This window comes from Cavia porcellus, unplaced genomic scaffold (assembly GCF_034190915.1).
Source record: "Cavia porcellus strain 051 isolate PalLab524CR breed Dunkin Hartley unplaced genomic scaffold, mCavPor4.1 scaffold_6, whole genome shotgun sequence".
Classification (NCBI taxonomy): Eukaryota; Metazoa; Chordata; class Mammalia; order Rodentia; family Caviidae; genus Cavia; species Cavia porcellus.
The window spans coordinates 28,381,835-28,401,281 of NW_026947489.1; the positions used below are offsets into that span (position 1 = coordinate 28,381,835).

Below are 19,447 nucleotides of genomic sequence, written 5' to 3' on the forward strand. Positions count from 1 at the left end.
AAGAGTAAAGCTCTCAGATACCTGTTCCTCATGTATCCAAGGGCTGGGTTCAGGAACCAGAGTACTAACTGGAGATTCCAAGAGTCTTGCAGAGGGCTTGAACTGCCTTCTGCCTGAAGAAATCAGGCTCTAGCTACTTCCTGGAGAGTATCAAACCCCACCTCCAGACCCTGGTTGCTCCACCTTCCCCATCCTAGTGCTACCTGTCAGACCTGAGTTGCAGTGAGTGTAGCCCAAGAGCTGGCAGCCCTGGAGAGCAGAAAGGCTCTCTGTTAGGAACTACATTGCCAGCCATGCTTGGGAACCTCTGGGCAAAGTGGCTGGCAGGCAAAGGGCTGCCCCTCCTAGGGGCAGTGATGCTGCAGAGAAGAGAGAAGGGGGGATCTCAGTGGAAGCACTGGCAGGTAAGGGACTGATGTCAACTGGGAAATGTGGACTGGACAGTCCTGGGAGCTGAGGTCCCCTGTGAGGATGGAGCCCACCCCCAGATAGTGGGATCTGTTTTCTTCAGAGGACCTGGCAGAGCTTAAGTTAGAGATATTGGCCAGTGGTTTGGCTCTTGAAAAGAATACCACTCACCCCAAATAAGATATGGAGAACAAGTCATGTGACACTCACCTTCCATTGGCTGAGTTTTTGAGGACTGTTCTAGCCTGGCTGTAGAACCCACTGTGGGGAGAAGTAATAGGAGCTTGCAGGTGGTGAGGGGAGTCTCACTCCCAGGCGACTGTGCTCCACTGTTATCTAGCTCGCTTGAGTCCTAGCTGCAGTCTCCTTAATGACTCGTCAGACCAGTATAAGCTGGTGACTCCTGGCTTCCCTTCCCCCAGTGGCTGCCTCCTGTGCACTTTCCAGTGCCAGTCAGGGAGCTGATTGGATGTGGTGTGTCACAGCTTTATTGTTTAATGTCTTTAAACACATTACCCCGGCTCTCTGGCTATTACCCCTGGAGCTGAGATTTATGGTCGTGATAACCATGATTGGTTCAGATAGCTCATGGTAGAGCTTAGACATGAGTTCAGGCATGGAAAAACAAGGAACTCAGGACTGAGAACCCCTAGAAGAGGAGACAAGACTTCATCCCCAGCTTCCTAGAACTCAGTGCCTGGTGTTTTGTTGCAGCGGGAAGCCCACCCATATTATGACCTCCAGGTGAAGGTGCTGAGAGCCAGAAACATCCAGGGTACAGACCTAAGTGAGTGACCCTCTTTTTATATTCTCCCCTCATTTTCCCTAAGGCCTTGCCAGAACTCTGCTTAGGATGTGTGTGCACACATTTGGAATGGGTGGAGGACCAGTGCTGACCTTGAGAGGGGACCTAGGAGGCACAAGTATGTATGTGTAAAGCCAGTGGTCATAAGCTTGTGTCTGCTTTCCAGGAGCTTGCTAGGCTGATGCTGCCATGGAGGCTAAGGTTTTATTGCCTCAGGCAGTTTCTGGTAATTACTGCGGCCACAACTGGCCACTGGCAACTGGCCACTGCAGTATTTCTGCTCTGTTGTGTGGGAGGTACAAATGGTCAAGATGGAACCAAGGACACCAAGGCTGTCCTCCACCCACCATGTTGCTTGGGCAATCTCCTCACTGGGCTGCTCCTTCCCCTCTGCCCTTCCTCCTCCAGGAAACCTTTTTAGCATTTAGGCTTACAACTGATCCACCCCCACCACCCCTGTCCCTGCAGTGTCCAAAGCTGACTGCTACGTACAGTTGTCCCTGCCCACAGCATCGCCCAGCCCCACCCAGACAAGGACGGTGGCTAACTGCAGTGACCCTGAGTGGAATGAGACCTTCTGCTACCAGATCCATGGTGCTGTGAAGGTGAGAGCCAGCAAGGGACCTGACCGTGGGGGAGAGAGAGCCCCCCTAGAGTGCTGACCTCCTGCTGCTCTGCTCCCAGAATGTCCTGGAGCTCACTCTCTTCGACAAGGATGTCCTAAGCAGTGACCAGCTCTCTCTGCTCCTGTTTGACCTAAGGAGTCTCAAGCCTGGCCAGCCCCATAGACACACCTTCTCACTGAACCAGCAGGTGAGCCTGCCTGTACTGGTACAGGCCACGCTAGTGGAGAGGCCAGCCCAGGGTCACCAACAGGGCTGGGGTACATCCACAGGACAAGTTGCCATAACTGTTCCATCCTGCAGTACTAACCCTGTAACACTTTCCCTCAAACATCACTGCCCCACGTGAAACCAAACATAGGCTCATGGAGGGCACCGGGTTCCATCTGCCTTGGTCCTTCTGAATCCTGTGTCTAGAACAGTGCCTGGCTCGCATTTCTAAATGAACAAAGCTCTGCATAAAAGTGCCATTGTACTATGTGCCCATGTTTAAGCCACAGCATCGCCTCTTCCAGTCCTTGAAGTTTAGGAGTAGTTAGATCAGGGACAGTTCCTGGGACCTTAGGAGCCTTTAAAACACCAACGTTCTTTACCCACCCCCACACCCCATGTAGGACTCACAAGAGCTTCAAGTGGAGTTTATTCTGGAGGAGAGGTGAGACCATGCAGGTCAATGCCTTCCCATTTGTTCTTGTGTCCCAGCTGTTCCCATCTGTCAGTCACCATGTCCCATGCTGGTCTTGGAGGCCTCGCCTCAGAGGAGACAACATGGTTTGCTCGACCATTTGCATGTCAACCAACAGCCCCCAGCCCCAGCCCCACCATGCTTCCAGGCTCTTCCAATGGCTTTGGTCACATTATTGGGATCACAGCAAGGGAGCCTGATGGCCCATGAGCCCCTCCTTCTTTGCAGCCAGGTGCCTGCACCTGAGGTCATCACCAATGGAGTCCTGGTGGTGAGTGGGGAAGATGCACTTGGGTGGTCTGGGGTCGGAGAAGGGAGTAGTCCCTGACCAAGTCCATGATGCAACTTTGCCTCTAAAGGACACAGCCCTGCTCAGAAGGGCAACTAGGGAGATGCAGAGCCATAAGCTGCCTTGACACTGGCTGCACTGTTCAGTCCCCAAGCTTCTGACCTGGTGTGCAGCACTTTATTCCCTCTGGATGTAGGCTGCCTTGGCTGCCAAAGCAGCCCCTACCAGGGTCTCACATTTCCCTTACCCACTAGGGCCACTTCCTCCAAGGCCTGGAGGGGAGCAGGATACAACCTTGGTGTGACCACAAGGGCCAGGACCAGGAATGGTTGTTTCTGCTTCTTCCTTCTTCCCTCCATCCTGGTCTGGACCCTGCAGAGGGCCTTGTGGGCTGGATGGCTCTCAAAGCTTCTGCTTTCCTCAGGCTCAGCCCTGTCTGAGAATCCATGGCACTCTCAAGGCAGACGGGACTGTTCCACAACGAGAGTACGGTGAGCTGCTCAGGGCCTTGGTCTTGCCATCTCTCCTGGGGCTGGGGCTGTGAGGATGTGTTGGGAGCTATGATGTAGAGGTGACACTGGGGAGGACATGCTCAACTCTTTCACTGCTCAGAGCTGACCAAGACAGAAAGGATTGTAAGTAGGGAATTTCCTGTCCTCGGAGTATTCAAGGGCAGACTGCACTTTTCCAACTATAGCTCCACAAACCCTGTGGCATGCAGGAAGAAGCACTTATTTTGCACATACATCTGGCAGTCAGCCAGGGTTTGGTTGGTTAAGACTGGGCTTGGCAGGGGTGGGTCTGGCTCTGCTCCAGGCAGCCCACTTGGCCAACAGCAGTCTAGCGTGGGCATATTCTTAAGGCCTCCAAACTGATGCAAGAGAGCAAACCCAATGGCGCAAGCCATTTGTTCATGTCCTGGCCATTAATATGTTATTGGCCCAAGGAAGTCACATGATTGAACTCCAAGTTGGAGGACACAACCTCTTTAGTGGGACAACCAGGGTCACTCAGCTGAGCATGGGATCCCGAGTGAAGGAAGTGAGGAACTAGGGCCATCAGTGCAGCCTGCCATCAAAGGTAACTGCTCAGGCAAAAGGACTTGAATGTGGAAGTGAAGCCAAAGCCATGAGAAGGCCAAGGTCCCTTTCTATGGGATGAGCACCACCCAAATGGCATGGAGCACTGTGTAAATGCTCTGCATTTGTTTGAGCTTGTAACCTCCAGCAGTCCCTTAGGGTAGATGCAATCACTAATCTTTCCCTTCATAAACTAAGGTCCCAAGAAGAACCTAAGTGGGGGGCCAGGACCAAGCCCAAGTGGAACAGCCTGAGGCTGCCTTCTTACCCAGTGTTTGATTCCCTCCTGTGCACGCAGTGTGTCTCCTTCTCAGTCCATGTGACTTGGTACAAATGAAACACCACATGCCTGACCTGCTCCACTCCCCTACCCCAGGCTTTTGTCAAGTCTCTGGTCTCATCTAGTGTGAGGAGGAAGAGCAGCGGGAGGGACTGGGACTCTGTCAAGATCTCCCCCAGAGGAGTCTGCCACTCACCGGCCTTTTGTATCACTTGTTCCTGTGCTGTGTTTGGAGCCTGAGACTCTTCTACGAGGCTGTCTGTGGTCCCCTTTGCCTAGATTTCATGTGCAGCCTTTTCTCTTGGGGGCTTGTCCTGCCCCCAAAACCTGCTAGGAAGCAGGGCAAGATGCCCTCTATTCCTTACCAGCACACAGGCCTAGTTTAGTTTCTTGCTTCTCCCCAGTATGTATATCACCTTGTAGTTGGGACTGGCCCTTGCCTTGTTATCTAAGGAATTCTCTCTGCACCCACGGGTCCCATGCTGCCTTTGACCGTCTCTGCTAACTCCCTATGTTCTCTCTCTCTCTCTTTTTTTTTTTTTCCTGAGGTTTGAACTCTTTTTTTTTTTTTTTTTGTCTTTTTGAGACAGGGTCTCCCTATGTAGGCTGGCCTTGTGCTCACTTTGTAACCCAGGCTGGTCTTGAATCCTCCCACCTCAGCCTCCCGAGTGCTGGGATCACAGGCATGAGCCACCACACCCCCAGCGAGGTTTGAACTCTTGACCTTGCACTTACCAATCAGGTGCTGTGCTGCTGAGCTAAATCCCTGGCCCCTCCTACATTCTCTTGATGTCTTCTTCAATTAGAAAACATTTCTCTTTTCTTTCTGGCCATAAACCGCCCCCCCCCCCCGCCCCCGGGGAAATAAGCACAGAGCTTGAATGGAGGAGAGAAATAGGGGAAACTGCCAGCTGAAAACTGGTAATTAATATAATGAATAGATGAATAATTGCACATAATTCTATATTATACATTGATATAATACTTCAAAATCACCAGACCCATAGGCTATGGAACAGCTCCTACCTGCCTGTGTCCTTTCCTAGATATTTGTGCATTTCCTACCCTCCCCCCACTCCTCATTTCTGACCCCAAGAACCCTTCCCAGTGGTTTCCCGTGGGCTGAGGGCTGAGGGTGAGTAGGGAGATGAGAGCAGTTGGTTCCTGTGGAAGAAGAGAAGGCAGGAGCTGTTGGTGTGCCGGTGCTGCTGTCTTGAGCCCCACACAGACCTCATTTTCACTCCTCTCCTGGACCTCCTGCCCTCAGGCTCCAGGCAGGTCCACCTGGCGGTGCCTGGGGCCTATGAGAAGCCACAGGTCTTGCCCCTGCAGCCGCCCCCGGAGCCAGGCCCTCCCCGCACCTTCACCTTCCATGTGAATCCTGTGCTGAACTCCAGGCTAGACGTGGACCTGAAGGAGAAGCTCAGGGTTCTACAGGTGAGCACCAAGGCCAAGGGAGGGATGATGGAGGCAGCCCAGCCCAGAGAGCCCCCAGAGGTACATTTTCTTCTACTTTGGGTTGCTCCTTTGGGGGCCTTCTCTGCAGAGTGACCCAAGTGCTGAGCTAGAGGCTCAGACCAGCAAGCTGGGTGAGGGCGGCATCCTGCTTTCCTCTCTGCCCCTTGGCCAAGAAGAGCAGCGCATCATGGTCCTGGGGGAGGTAAGGCTTTGTCTGTGGGCCAGGGACCCCTGCCTAACAAGTGACCATCAAGAGAGGTATGGGGTGCACAGGGTTAGGCTACTAGTGGGTCAGCCATCCGGCCACAGGTGCAGAGCAGTAGGGGCCATGGGCAGGAGGCAGTTTCCCTTAAAGGATCCAGCTCTGCATGCCAGGAATGGGGCTGCTCTCTCTTTCAGGACCAGGAGGTGACTCTGAGTGTGAAGGCAGAAATGAGGTGAGGTGGGGTTCCAGTCTCTGGGGGTTGGGCTGGAGGTGCACTCTGCCCCCACCAACTCCCGCTGCCTCGAGCCGTGGAGGTTCCTTTCCCTCCCCATTTCTGTGGAGAGTCCACAGAGTGGGGTCTGCCCCTGTGAAAATGGAGCGGGGCTGAGGTTCCCCTCTACCGAATAGTCACCTAGTCCTCCACCCTGTCCCTCTGAGGCAGCTCTGGGGACCTGGACCTGCGCCTTGGCTTTGACCTCTGTAATGGTGAGCAAGAGTTCCTGGACAAGAGGAAGGCGGTGGTAGCCAAGGCCCTGCAGCAGGTGCTGGGATTGAGCGAGGCTCCTCACTCTGACCAGGTATGGAATGGAGGAGGAGCTGGGTCTTGAGGTTGCTGGGAGTAAATCCAGCTTGTCCCCTTGTGTGGACAGAGGGGACTTGTGTGACATCAGGTGACAGGAAGCAGGAAAAGGAGAATAGTAGGAAGGGAGCAGATCTGTTTGAGGCATGATGAGGAGAGTCAGGACCCTGTATGGAAGGGGGGCTCCACAGCTCTGGCCAAGGGGCAGGTGTCTTAGCCTGGGCCGCCATTAAAAAATACCATAGACTAGGTGCTGTCAACAGTAGACATTGATTTTTTTCCCCAGTCTGGAGGCTGAAAACCCAAGGTCATGGTGCCAGCAGAGTGGGTTTCCATGAGATCTCTCTTCCTGGCTTGTCAATGGCACCTTCCCACTATAATCTCGCCTTGGCTTTTCCTCATGTCTGCAGATGTGAGGAGAGGAAAAAAGAGTTCACTGGTGTCTCTCTTCTTATAAGGACACTGGTCTTACCAGATTGAGGCCCTACTTTGTGATAGATCCTGACTTTTATTATTTCATTATAATGAGTTTTGGTCCCTAACCATGGCCAAAGGGATTTAGAAGTAGATGGGATCCCTGTGTAAAAACATGGTCAGTCTGTGGCCAGGAGATGGGAGGAGAAGATGCACAGAGGTATACCTGTGGGATGCCAGGAGAAAGTTGGTGGCCTCCACCTGGTGACACATGTACTCAGGAGATCAGGAGATGGAACCTGTGACCAGCAACCACACGCTGACAAGCCTGGACTGCTCATCCAGTCACCATGTATGGCTGTGCTGCTGGACACTTGCTGTCTCGTTCAGCACTGTGAAACAGCAGAGCCCCCAGCAAGCATTCTTTAATACAGAATAAAGAGGAAGAGGAAAGGACCCAAAAGTTGGGGTGGAACGAGGCAACTATCTGTGGGAAAGCTGACCAGCTACGAGCCTTTCAGTATGGTCCTATTAGGCTCCTCTAACCCTGAGGAGGACCCCCAACTTTTGGATGCCTCACATGTCTAGGGGCAGGTCTGGGTTGCTTACTGCTTTTCATTTAGCTCAATGGTTCTCAACTGGGGCAGTTTTGTCCCCCTCTCCCCCAGGGGATATTTGTCCACATCTAGAGATTTTTTTTTGGTCTTTTTCCTTTTTATTGGTACCAGGGATCGAATTCATGACTGCCTGCTTGCAAGGCAGGCGCTTATGCCGCTGAGAAGAGATGTATTTTATTTGACAGCTGGGGTAGCAGGTGCTACAGGCACCTACTGAGCAAAGGCCAGTAGCATTGCTAAATTTCCTGCCACACACAGGACAGTGCCTCCCAAATGATCCAGTCCAAAGTACCCGGATAAACCAAAATAAGGGGTTTTTGCTGAATCAAGTACATCATCTTGGAACCCTGGTTAAGAGCCAGCTCTGGAGCTATATGGTGTGTGCTTGACAGCACATCTTTTACTAACATTCTGATCTTGAGTACATTATATCCCATGCCTCAGTTTCCTGATCTGTAAAATAAGGGGTCTTATCAGATTGCCATGAGGATTCAATCAGATAATACCTGTAAGGTTCTTGTAATAATGTCTGGCAGGGATGGGCAATATTGTACAAGTGTGGAGTGGCTGTCATTACTGTGTACAGGTTCCAGTGGTGGCTGTGCTGGGCTCTGGGGGTGGAACCCGAGCCATGACTTCCCTATACGGCAGCCTGGCAGGGCTGCAGGAGCTTGGCCTCCTGGATGCTGTGACCTACCTGAGCGGGGTCTCTGGGTCCACTTGGTAAGTGGGGTGGGGTGCAGAGTGAAAGCCAGTCCTGCAGGATGAGGGGTGTGATCTGGAGAGCTGATGGAATCTTTGAGGTGGAGCTGGGTTAGGAGAGGGCTTTTGGGGCAGCAAATGCAAGTGTGTGTGGCGAATCCCTCAGCCTCCTGTGCCCCTCACTCTTTTGGCCGTACTCCCCTGCCCCAACCCAGGTACCTCTTCCACATCCAGGTGCATGTCCACGCTCTACAAGGATCCAGCCTGGTCCCGCGTGGCTTTGCAGGGCCCCATTGCGCATGCGCGGGCTCGGGTCTGCAGCAGTAAGATGGGAGCAGTGTCCATGGAGCAGCTGCAATACTACGCTCAGGAGCTGGTGGCCCGGGAGAGGGAGAGCAGCGTGTCCTTCACTGACTTATGGGGCCTCTTCATTGAGTATTTTCTGAACCAGGAGGTGAGAGATGAGCAGAAGTAACTCTCTCTACCCTTTTCACTGCGCCAGCTCCCATTTCTGCCTCATTCCTCAGGCTAAAGTCAGATCTTCCCTGGAGGGCTGAGCTCCCTGGAAAAAGGGGAGATACCAGAGTGGGCTAGCACCACTTTGCCTTTTGGGCTCTGAACTCTAATGAGAAGACCCGGTCCACAGTTCTCAGCTTTCTGCATAGTGAGATTTCCTGCACAGCTTTTCATGTTTTTCTCTCCCCTTTTTAACATTGGGATATGTTCGTGTTACATAAGTACGTTCAACATGGGACACTGGTGCACATATGTATTCTATCTTGATTCTCTTTTCTTCCCCATCCTTTCCTCTCCCTGCTATCAAAAACACCCACGCCTGAACTCTCCTTCCAGAGAACGCTGTCTGTTGGTCTCACTGACCAGCACTACCCTGACTCACGCCACCCAGTGGCTGTTTGTAGAAATGCAGGCCCAGCCTGTCCTTCGCAGCAGGGTTCAGAGCTGGGGACCTACTGGCTCTCAATTGTGTGAGTCACCAATGACTTCTCATTTCTAAGTAAAGAAGCTACATTTTCTTAGATAAGTTAGGCCAGATTTTCAAGGATTCCTTTTATATGTCCGTCTGTGCCTTCTGATATGCTCTCTTGAATAAAAAATGAGGGGAGGGTGTCCCTAGGGGCCCTAGAACTGTAAAAACCCAGTGGCTGTACCCTGATACAACTTGTCCCTTGGAGCTGTCCGCACAGCCCTGGCCTTGACAACTCAAGCTCTCTCCTGTGGGCTCACCACATCCTGCAGGGTCCTGACTTAAGATCTCAAGGATGGGGCAGAGGTATTCCTAAAAGTCCACACTGCCTCCCTTTTCTCCTGCCCAGGAAAACCCTGCCAAGCTGTCCGACCAGCAGGAGGCAGTTATCCAGGGTCAAAACCCTTACCCCATCTACGCCGGCATCAACGTCCACACCAACATGAATGCGGAAGATTTTGCAGGTACCTGGTGTGGAGACAAGGAAGGAGCACTTGGGATTGTTGGCAGGTTGGATGAGGTCAGAGCCTGGGGTCCAGGTGGAGTTGCCTTGGTGCATAGTGGGATGCTGCTTCCTGTCCTTGGCAAGGCAAGTTTCCTGCTCCGGCAGGAGGTCCCTGGTGGGAAACCTTTAGTGATTTTGCCTTCACTTGGGCCCTCAGAGTGGTGCGAATTCACCCCTTATGAGGTCGGCTTCCCCAAATATGGAGCTTACATTCCCACTGAGCTCTTCGGCTCTGAGTTCTTCATGGGGCGACTGGTGCAGCTCAGGCCTGAGCCCCGCATCTGCTACCTGCAAGGTGAGTGTAGACCCGAAGGCAGGGATAGGAGGAGCCGTGGCCAGGCCCTGATGTGGAGGCCTCTGCCTGTCTGCCTAGGTATGTGGAGCAGTGCTTTCGCAGCCAGCCTGGATGAGATCTTCCTGAAGATTGGTGGCTCGGGCCTGGGCTTCCTGGACTGGCACAGAGGCAGTGTGAACATCACAGGTGAGGGTCCAGCCCCAACATCTCCCTCACTTGCTAACACTAGGGTCCTGACAGAGAGAGGAAGGATAGGAGAGGGGCTCGTGAAGGACTTAGCTCTTCACTTGCGCTCAGGAAGGAAACTCTAGCTAGAGTATCCGAAAGCTTGGGGCAACAGAGGCCCGCATCCAAGTTCTCCACTGTGCCTCCTTAGATCATTTGGCCAAGGCCTCTAGATGTTCACAGTCCATTCATGGTCACCCTTCAGCCTAGCCCTCGAGAGACCTATGAGAGGCCAGCTGCCCAGCATGCCCATCCCACCTTCCTTTCCTGGTAACTTTCACTCCACCCGTAAGACTCAGCTTTCTGTCACTTCTGCTTTCCCGTCTATGCTAGCTGGGACTCAACCCCCGTGGGCCCTGAGGACTGCATGCCACCCTCGTGCTGTTATGATATGTTATTCTAGATGTATGAACATCCTCCCCCTTTCCAAGTAGGCTGCCAGCTGCAAGGCTGGGTCAGGCCCCATCAGCCTGTGTACCCCTCAAGTTTTATATGCAACAAAAGGAAGGGAGAGCAGTTTGCCAATGAACAGCATCATAGGCGACTTCCAAAGCATGACAAGTACTTTGAAAGGAATTCTGTGCCAAGTGCATAGAAAACTACACCACCATTAGCAAATCTAAAAATTTTAACAGTACTTTCATATAATTAACTATCCTACTGTAGTTGATTAAACTGTAGTAGCTTTGTAAGTTCAGAACCCACCAAAATAGCAAGTCTTTTGAGCAACTTCTGTTTGAAGGAAGAAACATCTTAGTTCTTTTTCTTTCCTATTTTTCTTTTCATTTCCCTCTTCTTTCTCTTTCTTTTTTTACTTTTCTCTTTCTTGGGATTCTGAGACGGGCTCTTGGTGTGTGTCTTAGGCCAGCCTTAAACTAACTGTGTTGCCTAGCTGGCCTGGAATATATAATCCTCCTGCCTTAGTCTCCCGAGTGCTGGGATTACAGGTGTGTACCACCATGTTCAGCTTCTATAGTCTTAATATTAAAAAAAAAAAAAAAAGAATACGTGAAGCAGTAGTTGAGGTCTGAGGGAGGAGGGGCAGGAAGGGTACGCAGTGTGGGGGAGGAGGCTGCCCTGAGCGGTCCAGCTGCTCTGGACAAAGGAGGGCATCACCGCTCACTGTTTTTCACTCCCATTCCACCTAGAGTGCCCACGGTCCCAGCTCTACGACCCCTCTCGCCTGCGCACCAGGCTCTTCACCCCACAGGGGCCCTTCTCACAGGTGGTGCTGGACATATTCACCTCCCGCTTTACTTTCTCCCAGAACTTTAACTTCATGCGGGGCCTCTACCTGCACAAGGACTACGCGGCCTGCAGGGACTTCATGGCCAGGAAAGGTCTGCCTGGGGTGTGAAGTGACAGTGTCCTTTGGCTGGGGCCAGCACTGCTGTGCATGTGCCTGTGAAGGGTGCTGTCTGCAGTGGGGATGGGGGCCTGTGATGGGGTACTCTGTCCCTGTGCTGGAAGGTGGGATTGCCTAGGTTGTCAGAGAAAGAGAAGGCGAGGTCTGTGGGGAGAACGCAGAGGGCGCACAGAGCCAGAGCAGCTGTCTCATACCTTGCAGACACACACCCAGACAGCCTCCCCAACCAGCTCACACCCATGTGGGACTGCCTGTGCCTGGTGGACGGAGGCTTTCACATCAACTCTCCCTTCCCATTGATCCTGCTGCCCCAGCGGTCGGTGGACCTCATTCTGTCTTTCAGCTACTCCCTGGAAGCTCCTTTTGAGGTACAGTTGGGCAAGGACTGAGGTCCTAAACTGAATGGAGGAGGGAAGAAAAGAGGACCCAGCAGAGGGCCAGGCTTAGTGTTTGGGGTCACTCTTCTGGCTGACCTGGATTCTGCTCAGTGGCTGGTACCTTTGGTTGCGGTTGCCAATCCAGGTCTCTGAGAGTTTCTGGGCCAACGGGTGGAAGTAGGCATAGGAGGCCAGTCCTTTCACATCTTCTGGCCGCTCTTCCACATCTGCCCGTTTGTAATGGGATTCTCCATCTCATCTGGGCCTGCTGTCCTTTGTTACTATGGTAACAGTAGGGTCATGGGTTTCCCTCAGGTGACTTCAGTAGTGACTCTCTTCAGCTCTGTCAGGCAGTGACCAGTGCCACTCCAGATGTGGATTCTGGTCATGCTGCTGGACCAGCCCTTCCTCTATTCTCCTGGTCCACCTGGGTACAGTGACCACCTGGGATTGGAGGGCTGAAGAAGTCTTGTCCAGCGCTGACTTTGCAACCACAGTGTCAACCACATGAAATTGCCATTGGCCCCCAACAAGGAGCAGGGAGGAGTCAGAGAAGGGAAGGCTGTATCAGGGGGAGGGGTGGCAATGCCAGAGGCTCTGGGGTATTGATGATCGGCCATTTCTGGTTATGGCAATCTCCTATGTCTGACTAGTCAGTTATTTGTGTTTGATGAATGAGGGGTGTGGCCAGGAAGGGCAGTGTTACTTGTCCACAGCCGTCCAGCTATGCAGAGGCAGAGCTGGCATAAGGCCAGGCTGTGAGCGTCCAGGGTGGGAGCAGGCAGGTCAGCAGCTCTCATCTCTGCCCAGGACTTACAGATGACCGAGAAGTACTGCCTGGACCGAGGAATCCCCTTCCCCAGGATTGTGGTGGGCCCTGAGGACCTGGCAGAGCCAAGAGAGTGCTACCTGTTTGCTGAGGCCGAAGACCCCCAGGCACCCATCGTGCTGCACTTCCCGCTTGTCAACCGCACCTTCCGCACACACCTGGCCCCAGGTGAGGGAAGCCCTGGCCTGGGTCTGACCTGCAAGGGCTGGGCTGGGAGTGCTGGGATGCTATTCCAGGCATGGACCCCTGCACGGTGTGCCAGAGCGTGCCTTCTGGGGTGGGGGATGGGGCTGACTAAATGTCACTTACTGTCCCTACTTGCTGGCCCTTGTTGTGTATATGGGACCTCTCCTCCAGATGGGCCTGAGAGCTGAGAGGTGGGCGGAGTCTAGGGCTGTCAGCTCCTGGGGAAGTTCCAGAGTGCCCCAGCCTGCCCCCCTCGCAGGTGTGGAGCGGCAAACAGCTGTGGAGAAGGCCTTCGGGGACTTTGTCATCAATGGACCAGACACCCCCTATAAAATGATGGATTTCACCTATGAGCACCAAGACTTTGACCGGCTGGTGGCCCTGAACCGCTACACTGTCCTGAACAACGCAGAGACCGTGAAGCGTGCCCTCCGGCTGGCTCTGCTGCGGCGGCACACTGGGGGTAGGGCTGAGGCCTGATCAGGTGCAAGTCGGGACTGTAGGACAGAGTGGAGCTGCAGGGCTCAAAGCCAGTGCTTGCCAAGCAAGAAGTGGGTGGACTGTTCTGCTGTAGTCTCAGCACTCTAGGAGGCTGAAGCAGGAGTTCAAATCCAGCCTAGGCAATTTAGTAAGACCCTGCCTCAAAATAAAAAATAAGAAAGGACTGGGGATATACCTCAATGCTCTGGATTTAATTCCCAATTTCCAAAACAAACAAACAAACAAACAAAGCAAGCACAACCCTAGTTCTGGATCCTAGCTGGAGGAGAGCAATCAGGGCCCTGGCTATGGCCCCTGCCCAGCCTGGCCTGGGACCTGTGCACAACCCCTTGCTGACAGAGCAGTGAGGGGTGGAGCTAGCACTTTTTGGCTGGCATGCGGTGGGCAGCTTGGCTCCCTGTTCTGCCTTCTCTGTTCTGCTGCTACCTCTCTGCTTCTCAGCCCAGCAGTGGAAGTTTACACGGGCACTCCTGCTGTGGCCACTGTCACCTGCTATGGCCACTGTCTCCTGCTGTGGCCACTGTCACCTGCTGTGGCCACTGTCACCTGCTGTGGCCACTGTCACCTGCTGTACCTGCAGTCATCATCCTTGGTGCTCATGGAGTTGAGAGTTCCCACTTTAGAACCTTGAATCTGTGTCTAATGCCCCTTCCTTTATTACCAGGCTGTATCTGGCTTCCTGGAAGCAGAGGACAGCAGCTTTTGTCTGTTTGGGCAGGGCCAAAGGGAGGTATGTGGGTTGATTCTGAGATGGGCTTTGGCTGATTTGCTGGGTTTACGAGTCTTCCTGGTCATCCTGACTCAGAGATGGGCCTCACTGGACTAGACAATAGGGAGCTGGCTCTGCTGATTCACTGTGGGGCACATTCCTCACCCCTACGATGTGGCCCCCACTCTGGACCTGGGCTGAGGCCTCTGCAGTAAGGCCTAGGGGTCCCTTTGTCTGTCCATCATATGGCTCTGGTTGGTATCCAAAGCCTGTTCTGGCTTTTCCTGTCACCTGCTGGCATCTCAGAGTCTCTGTCTCCTCATCTTCCCTCTCCTCTTCAGCTCCTTAAACTTTGCTGAGATTATTCAAGGGTAACTCCAGGCTTCTGAGAACCTGTAAAGACTGTATCTTGCCTCTCCATTTGAATTACCATCATTTGGTTCCAAACTAGTCATCTTTGCGGGAGTTTTAAAGTAAGTCTGGGTCTTGAGATCATTTGTTTTCTGTTTGCTATGCTTTTCCCCTGCCACTTTTCTGCTTTCTGATTGTATTAGTCTGTTTTTCATTGCTACAAGGCAATAGTGGAAGCAGGTTACTTTATAACGAAAAGATGTTTATTTTGGTTCATGATTCAGAGGTACAAAATCCTCCTGGAACCCCACCAGGTGATGCTTTCTTGCTGGCACATAGCAAGATGCAGGGAGACATGTGTATGTGCACTTGTCTTCCTGGTCTAACTTTATAAAGCCATGGGATTTTGATCTTGGAAGTTCCACCCAAAGATCCTATCTGGTTTCAGTCAGTTCTCCAAAGCCCCTTAAATGCTGGGATCAGATTTAGTCTTCTGCCTTCTTAATAACTCACACTGGGTACACCTGAAGCTTTGGAGGCATCCACACCATGTCAAGCCATAGCACTGACTCAGCTGTCGCTTCCTGCCCTCTCCCTGCTGCAGCCCTGAGGTCCTTCTGTTCTGTCTCTAGGAGCTGATGCTCTCTCCTGTCAAAGTCCTCCACGTATACTTTCTATAGAACAGCATGCATCCACTCTAGATGAGCAGCAGTATACTTTTTGAAGCTCTAAAAAATTATCTGCTCTTCATTGTCTCTTTCTGGAATTCATCATACTTGGAAATAAGAATATCCAAATCACTGTTCTATATTCTTAACTTTCCTTTAACACATTCTATCTTTTCATTGTGCTGTGTTCTGTGTCTTAGCATGACTGAATTATTTTCCGGTTCATGAACAAGATCTTCACCTGTGTCTTCTACCTGTCTTTTGGAGTTTTCTGTTTGATTTTTTTTTTTTTTTTTGTACTGGGATTGAACCCAGGGCTTTCACACCAACTACATTCTCGGCCTTTTATTTTCTATTTTTTTATTTTGATACAGGGTCTCATGAGGTAACTACATGACCCAGGCTGGGCTTAAACTTGTAATCTTTCTGCCTCAGCCTCCCAAACCTGAAAAAAAATTGTTAGTACTAGGTGTGGACTGTGCTGGACACAGTGGGCAGAAGGTAAGTGGCCTCAGCTCTGGTGCTTACTACTTTTCTCTTGGTACTAATTTATTACCTGGTACTAATGCTGCCACCTGGGAAGAAAGCCCCCTGGCTGCTCCTAAATCACCTGGTCCTTGTCAGGCTCCACTCCCTAGTGGATGCATTCCAAGCAACCTGGCTCAGGCTGCCACATTCCTGCCACACTGCCAGGGCAGAGGTGGTGGGGGTGAGGCCAGAGGGACCATTCCTTGGGTCTTAGCCGTTCTCTAGGTTCGGGGGCATCTACCTTCTCAGAAGCTTCATGGCCCATGGATCGGCCTCATCCTCTCCTTCACATCCTGGAGGAGACATGATGTCCTGTCACAGACACACGCCTTGGTTCTTGTTTATGGGCTGAGCCAGAGCTTCCTGCTGGTGCTGACTGACCTATAGGAGGTACAGGACAAGGGCCATCTTGGGAGCCACATGGAAGGAGCTGTCCCAAATCTCATAATCCCTGTCTCACTGTGGTCACAAGGTCACATTCCAGTGTCACAGTCCACTGTGATCATGATCGTTGGTGCCACTACCAGAGAACAGCTGTATTGGTCAAAGCCTGAGCATGGGCTGGAGCAGCAGCCAGGGCTGTAGCAGGGCAGAGGGCTGGCAGGGAGCCTTGCCTCAGGAAAGGTGTCCCTGCCATAGCTGCTGTGCTGTGCTCCTGAGTGGGACACTGTGCACCTCTCAGCCCTCCAAGTGGCCAGAGCCCTCTTACCACTCCCCTCCAGCTGTCTGCAGATTTGTGAGCCAGGTGGACAGGAGTGTTATCCTATGACAAGAGCTGGGCAGATCCAGCACTGGATCTTCTCAGTGTTCTTGGTGCTAAGGGACAAGCAGTCAGGTGGCTACAGTCCACATGCAAACTCCAGCCTAGCCTAATTCACCCACGTGCAAGAGGTGACTCAGACACACCCTGCAGGCTTTGCACGTGCCAGGAGCTTCTACTGGCCTTGTCCTCCTTCATCACTCCTGCTGAGTCACACCTTCTTCAGAGCCAGAGGTGCTGGAGAGCTGTGCTTGCGGGGGAGGGGGGGCAACTGTAGTTCCAGCTCTGGGAAGCTGAGGCAGAAGAATTGCAAGTTTGAGTCCAGCTTGGCCAATTCAGCAACTTAATGAAATCCTATCCCAAATAAAAATTTTTAAAAGCCTGTTTCTTAGGCCCCCCTGGTGTCCCATGTGATGGCTGTGGAGGGCACACACTAGCTGATGCTCTTGGCCTATTCCTAGACTGTGCCCGTCTTCTGCAGCCTTGGCCCTAGGAGTCTAGCCTGGGCGGTGTCCAGACTAGTGCTCCCAACTGGCACTCTCCAGAGGATATGCTGGGGATCCAATTGACCCCAGGAAATTGCAAATGAGAGCTAGTTTGGGGTCCAGGTCAGAGACCACCCTGAAGAACAAAATGACCTGAGACTTGCCACCACAGCCTGTGTCAGCCTGTGGTGCTGATGTTCCCAGCTGCTTATCCATTAGCAGGCAGAAGTACCTTGCTGTTGATTGGAGGATCCCCAGGCTGAAAGAAGTGTGGATGAATAAGGGAGCTGCTGGGGCCCTGGTTGGACACCTGGAATGTTCTGGAAGCCGGGTGCAGGGCAGAAGCTGCTTCCTGTGGTGGAGGGATCCTGACTCTGTCTGTAGCCCATGGCCTCCTCTGTCTTCTCCTCCACAAATCTCTTCACTACCACTTGGTCCTAGTTGACAGGAGCAGTGGGGATGAGGCTTGGCTTGCACTGATGGTGCAGGTGCTACAGTCTACAGTGGGAACTGCATGGCGTGAGACTGGCAAGTCAGAGCCTTGTGTGTTCCTGACTGGGAGATGGACAAGGGAGAGACGGAGTCAGAAAGAATGGAGACAGGAAGTCCTAGAAAGGCAACCAGGCCTCAATGGTGGGAACAGACAGCCAACTTGTATCTGTGATTCAGCAGGTGGGAACCATCTAAAACTGATGCTGAAGGCTGGTCTGAGATTAAGAGTGACATGGTGGCAAGTACAGAGCCATGTGGCCAGAAAGCCTGGGTGCTCTTCTTGCTCCATGTGATGCCTCTCACCTGCTCTGACAGGGTGTTTCCAAGATTATTCCTCCCTGGGGACTCTTTCTCAGCTCCAAGGCATCATATAACGTCTCTTTATGTCTTATGGCTATTTTATCACAGTTCATAAATCTTCATATTAAACTTGCCCTAGAGACTTCAGGGAGAACATGGTGGTAGATTGCAGCAGCTATGGAGGCTCTCTGAGATACCCCGATTAGCAGGAATGGGGTGGTGCGAGGAGTCCTAAGCAAGGGGAGATATACCCTGTCAACCCAGGACTGAACTAAGCTAAGAGAAACCAACTAGAAACGCAATCCCAGTGCTATAACAGGAACAGATAAAAATCTCAGCACGGAAGCTGGATCCCACACCATCGGAAGCCGCGATTTGAATTTCCTGCTGCCACTGCTGCGTCCAAAATGGCACAGCAGGGAGAGAGACGCGCGAAAACTCTGAGAGTGGGAATTGTCGAACGGAGTGGAGAACGGGACTGGCAGGGAGCCCTGCATCGACCTGCAGTGAGTGAGCGGAACGGGGACCCTTCCATAGCGTAGGAGGCTTCAGCAAAGGACATACTGGGACCAGGCAGGCTTGCCAGGACGCTACAGTAACTTTAGTCGCATATTCCCCTCTCAAGCAAGATTGGTGGGGAGTGCCTGGCCTGGGTGACCTGGCCTGGCTTCTGACTAAGACCCAGTAGGCTAGCCCAAACCAGGTCCCAGCGCCTGGAGGTGCACCCTAGCAGTGAAGCCTTTGGTAGGTTGACCTGGAGGAGTAGGCCCAGCAGAGACTGCCCAGGTCTGTGTCTCCCTAGTACACTGCAGTGGGTGGGAACACCTAGCCAGCGCAATTCAAACAAACTGTAACCCACAAAGAAAGAAACTGGGCCTCCTATATATGCTTGTATGGAAGGAACAAAAAGTATGGGAAGAGGAAGCAACAAGAAAGGGTCTTCAGTCCCCAATCCTGAGAACACTGATCCAGAAAAGGTAAAGGCAAAGGAGAATGAGGACAGAAAATATACAATATCAGACATGGCACCAATAGACATAAAGCGATATATCCGGAGCCTCATAGACGAGTTCAAAAGAGAAGTATTTAACGAAATAAAGCAAGATATAAGTAGAATAGTTAGATAAATGCTAAGCACCACCCAAGAAAAAACAGATGGTGGAATGGAAGAACAGAAAAAAAGGGGAGAATTGTTTGATGGAGAAAATAGAGAAAACATAGAATACGTGAAGCAGGTTCAAAGAGATTACCAGGAAACTAAAAACTCTATTGAAAACTAGCATAACAGCTTGAAAGAAACTAAGGATGGATTATCTGAACTGGAGGGCAGATTTGTAATGTGGGAGCATGAAATGAAAAACTTCTTAAAAATAAGAAAACAAATAGCAATAATACAAAGGCTAGAAGATGATAAGAGGATCTATAACAAAAATTAAGAACATAAAAGAAGAAGTAGGAACACAAACAAATGGACTACAAAAGCTATTCACATAAATAATCCAAGAGAATTTCCTTAATTTAGCAAAAGGTAAAGATACTCAGATGTATGAGGCATACAGGACCCCAGTCACCTACAACCCAAACAGAGCTACACCCAGGCATATAATAATCAAAATTCCAGAAATCCAATATAAGAACAGAATATTAAAAGCTGTCAGAGACAAGAAACAGATCACTTACAAGGGAACACCCATCAGAATTACAGCTGACTTCTCGGCACAAACCATCAAATCACGAAGA

General features: G+C 51.8%; 1 protein-coding gene across 1 annotated transcript; it reads left to right on the forward strand.

Moving 5' to 3' along the window:
* Nucleotides 1–198: 198 nt before the first annotated feature.
* Nucleotides 199–13,639, forward strand: Pla2g4f (phospholipase A2 group IVF). The gene is made up of 20 exons (XM_013158497.3): nucleotides 199–404; nucleotides 1,123–1,195; nucleotides 1,682–1,818; nucleotides 1,898–2,026; nucleotides 2,451–2,491; nucleotides 2,750–2,792; nucleotides 3,235–3,301; nucleotides 5,437–5,606; nucleotides 5,716–5,829; nucleotides 6,027–6,064; nucleotides 6,275–6,410; nucleotides 8,030–8,166; nucleotides 8,380–8,599; nucleotides 9,480–9,594; nucleotides 9,793–9,930; nucleotides 10,009–10,116; nucleotides 11,304–11,495; nucleotides 11,723–11,889; nucleotides 12,709–12,895; nucleotides 13,173–13,639. Exons 1-20 carry the CDS (start codon nucleotides 294–296, stop codon nucleotides 13,391–13,393), a joined length of 2,544 nt encoding a protein of 847 aa, XP_013013951.2. The 5' UTR covers nucleotides 199–293; the 3' UTR covers nucleotides 13,394–13,639.
* The last annotated feature ends 5,808 nt before the right edge of the window (nucleotides 13,640–19,447 follow it).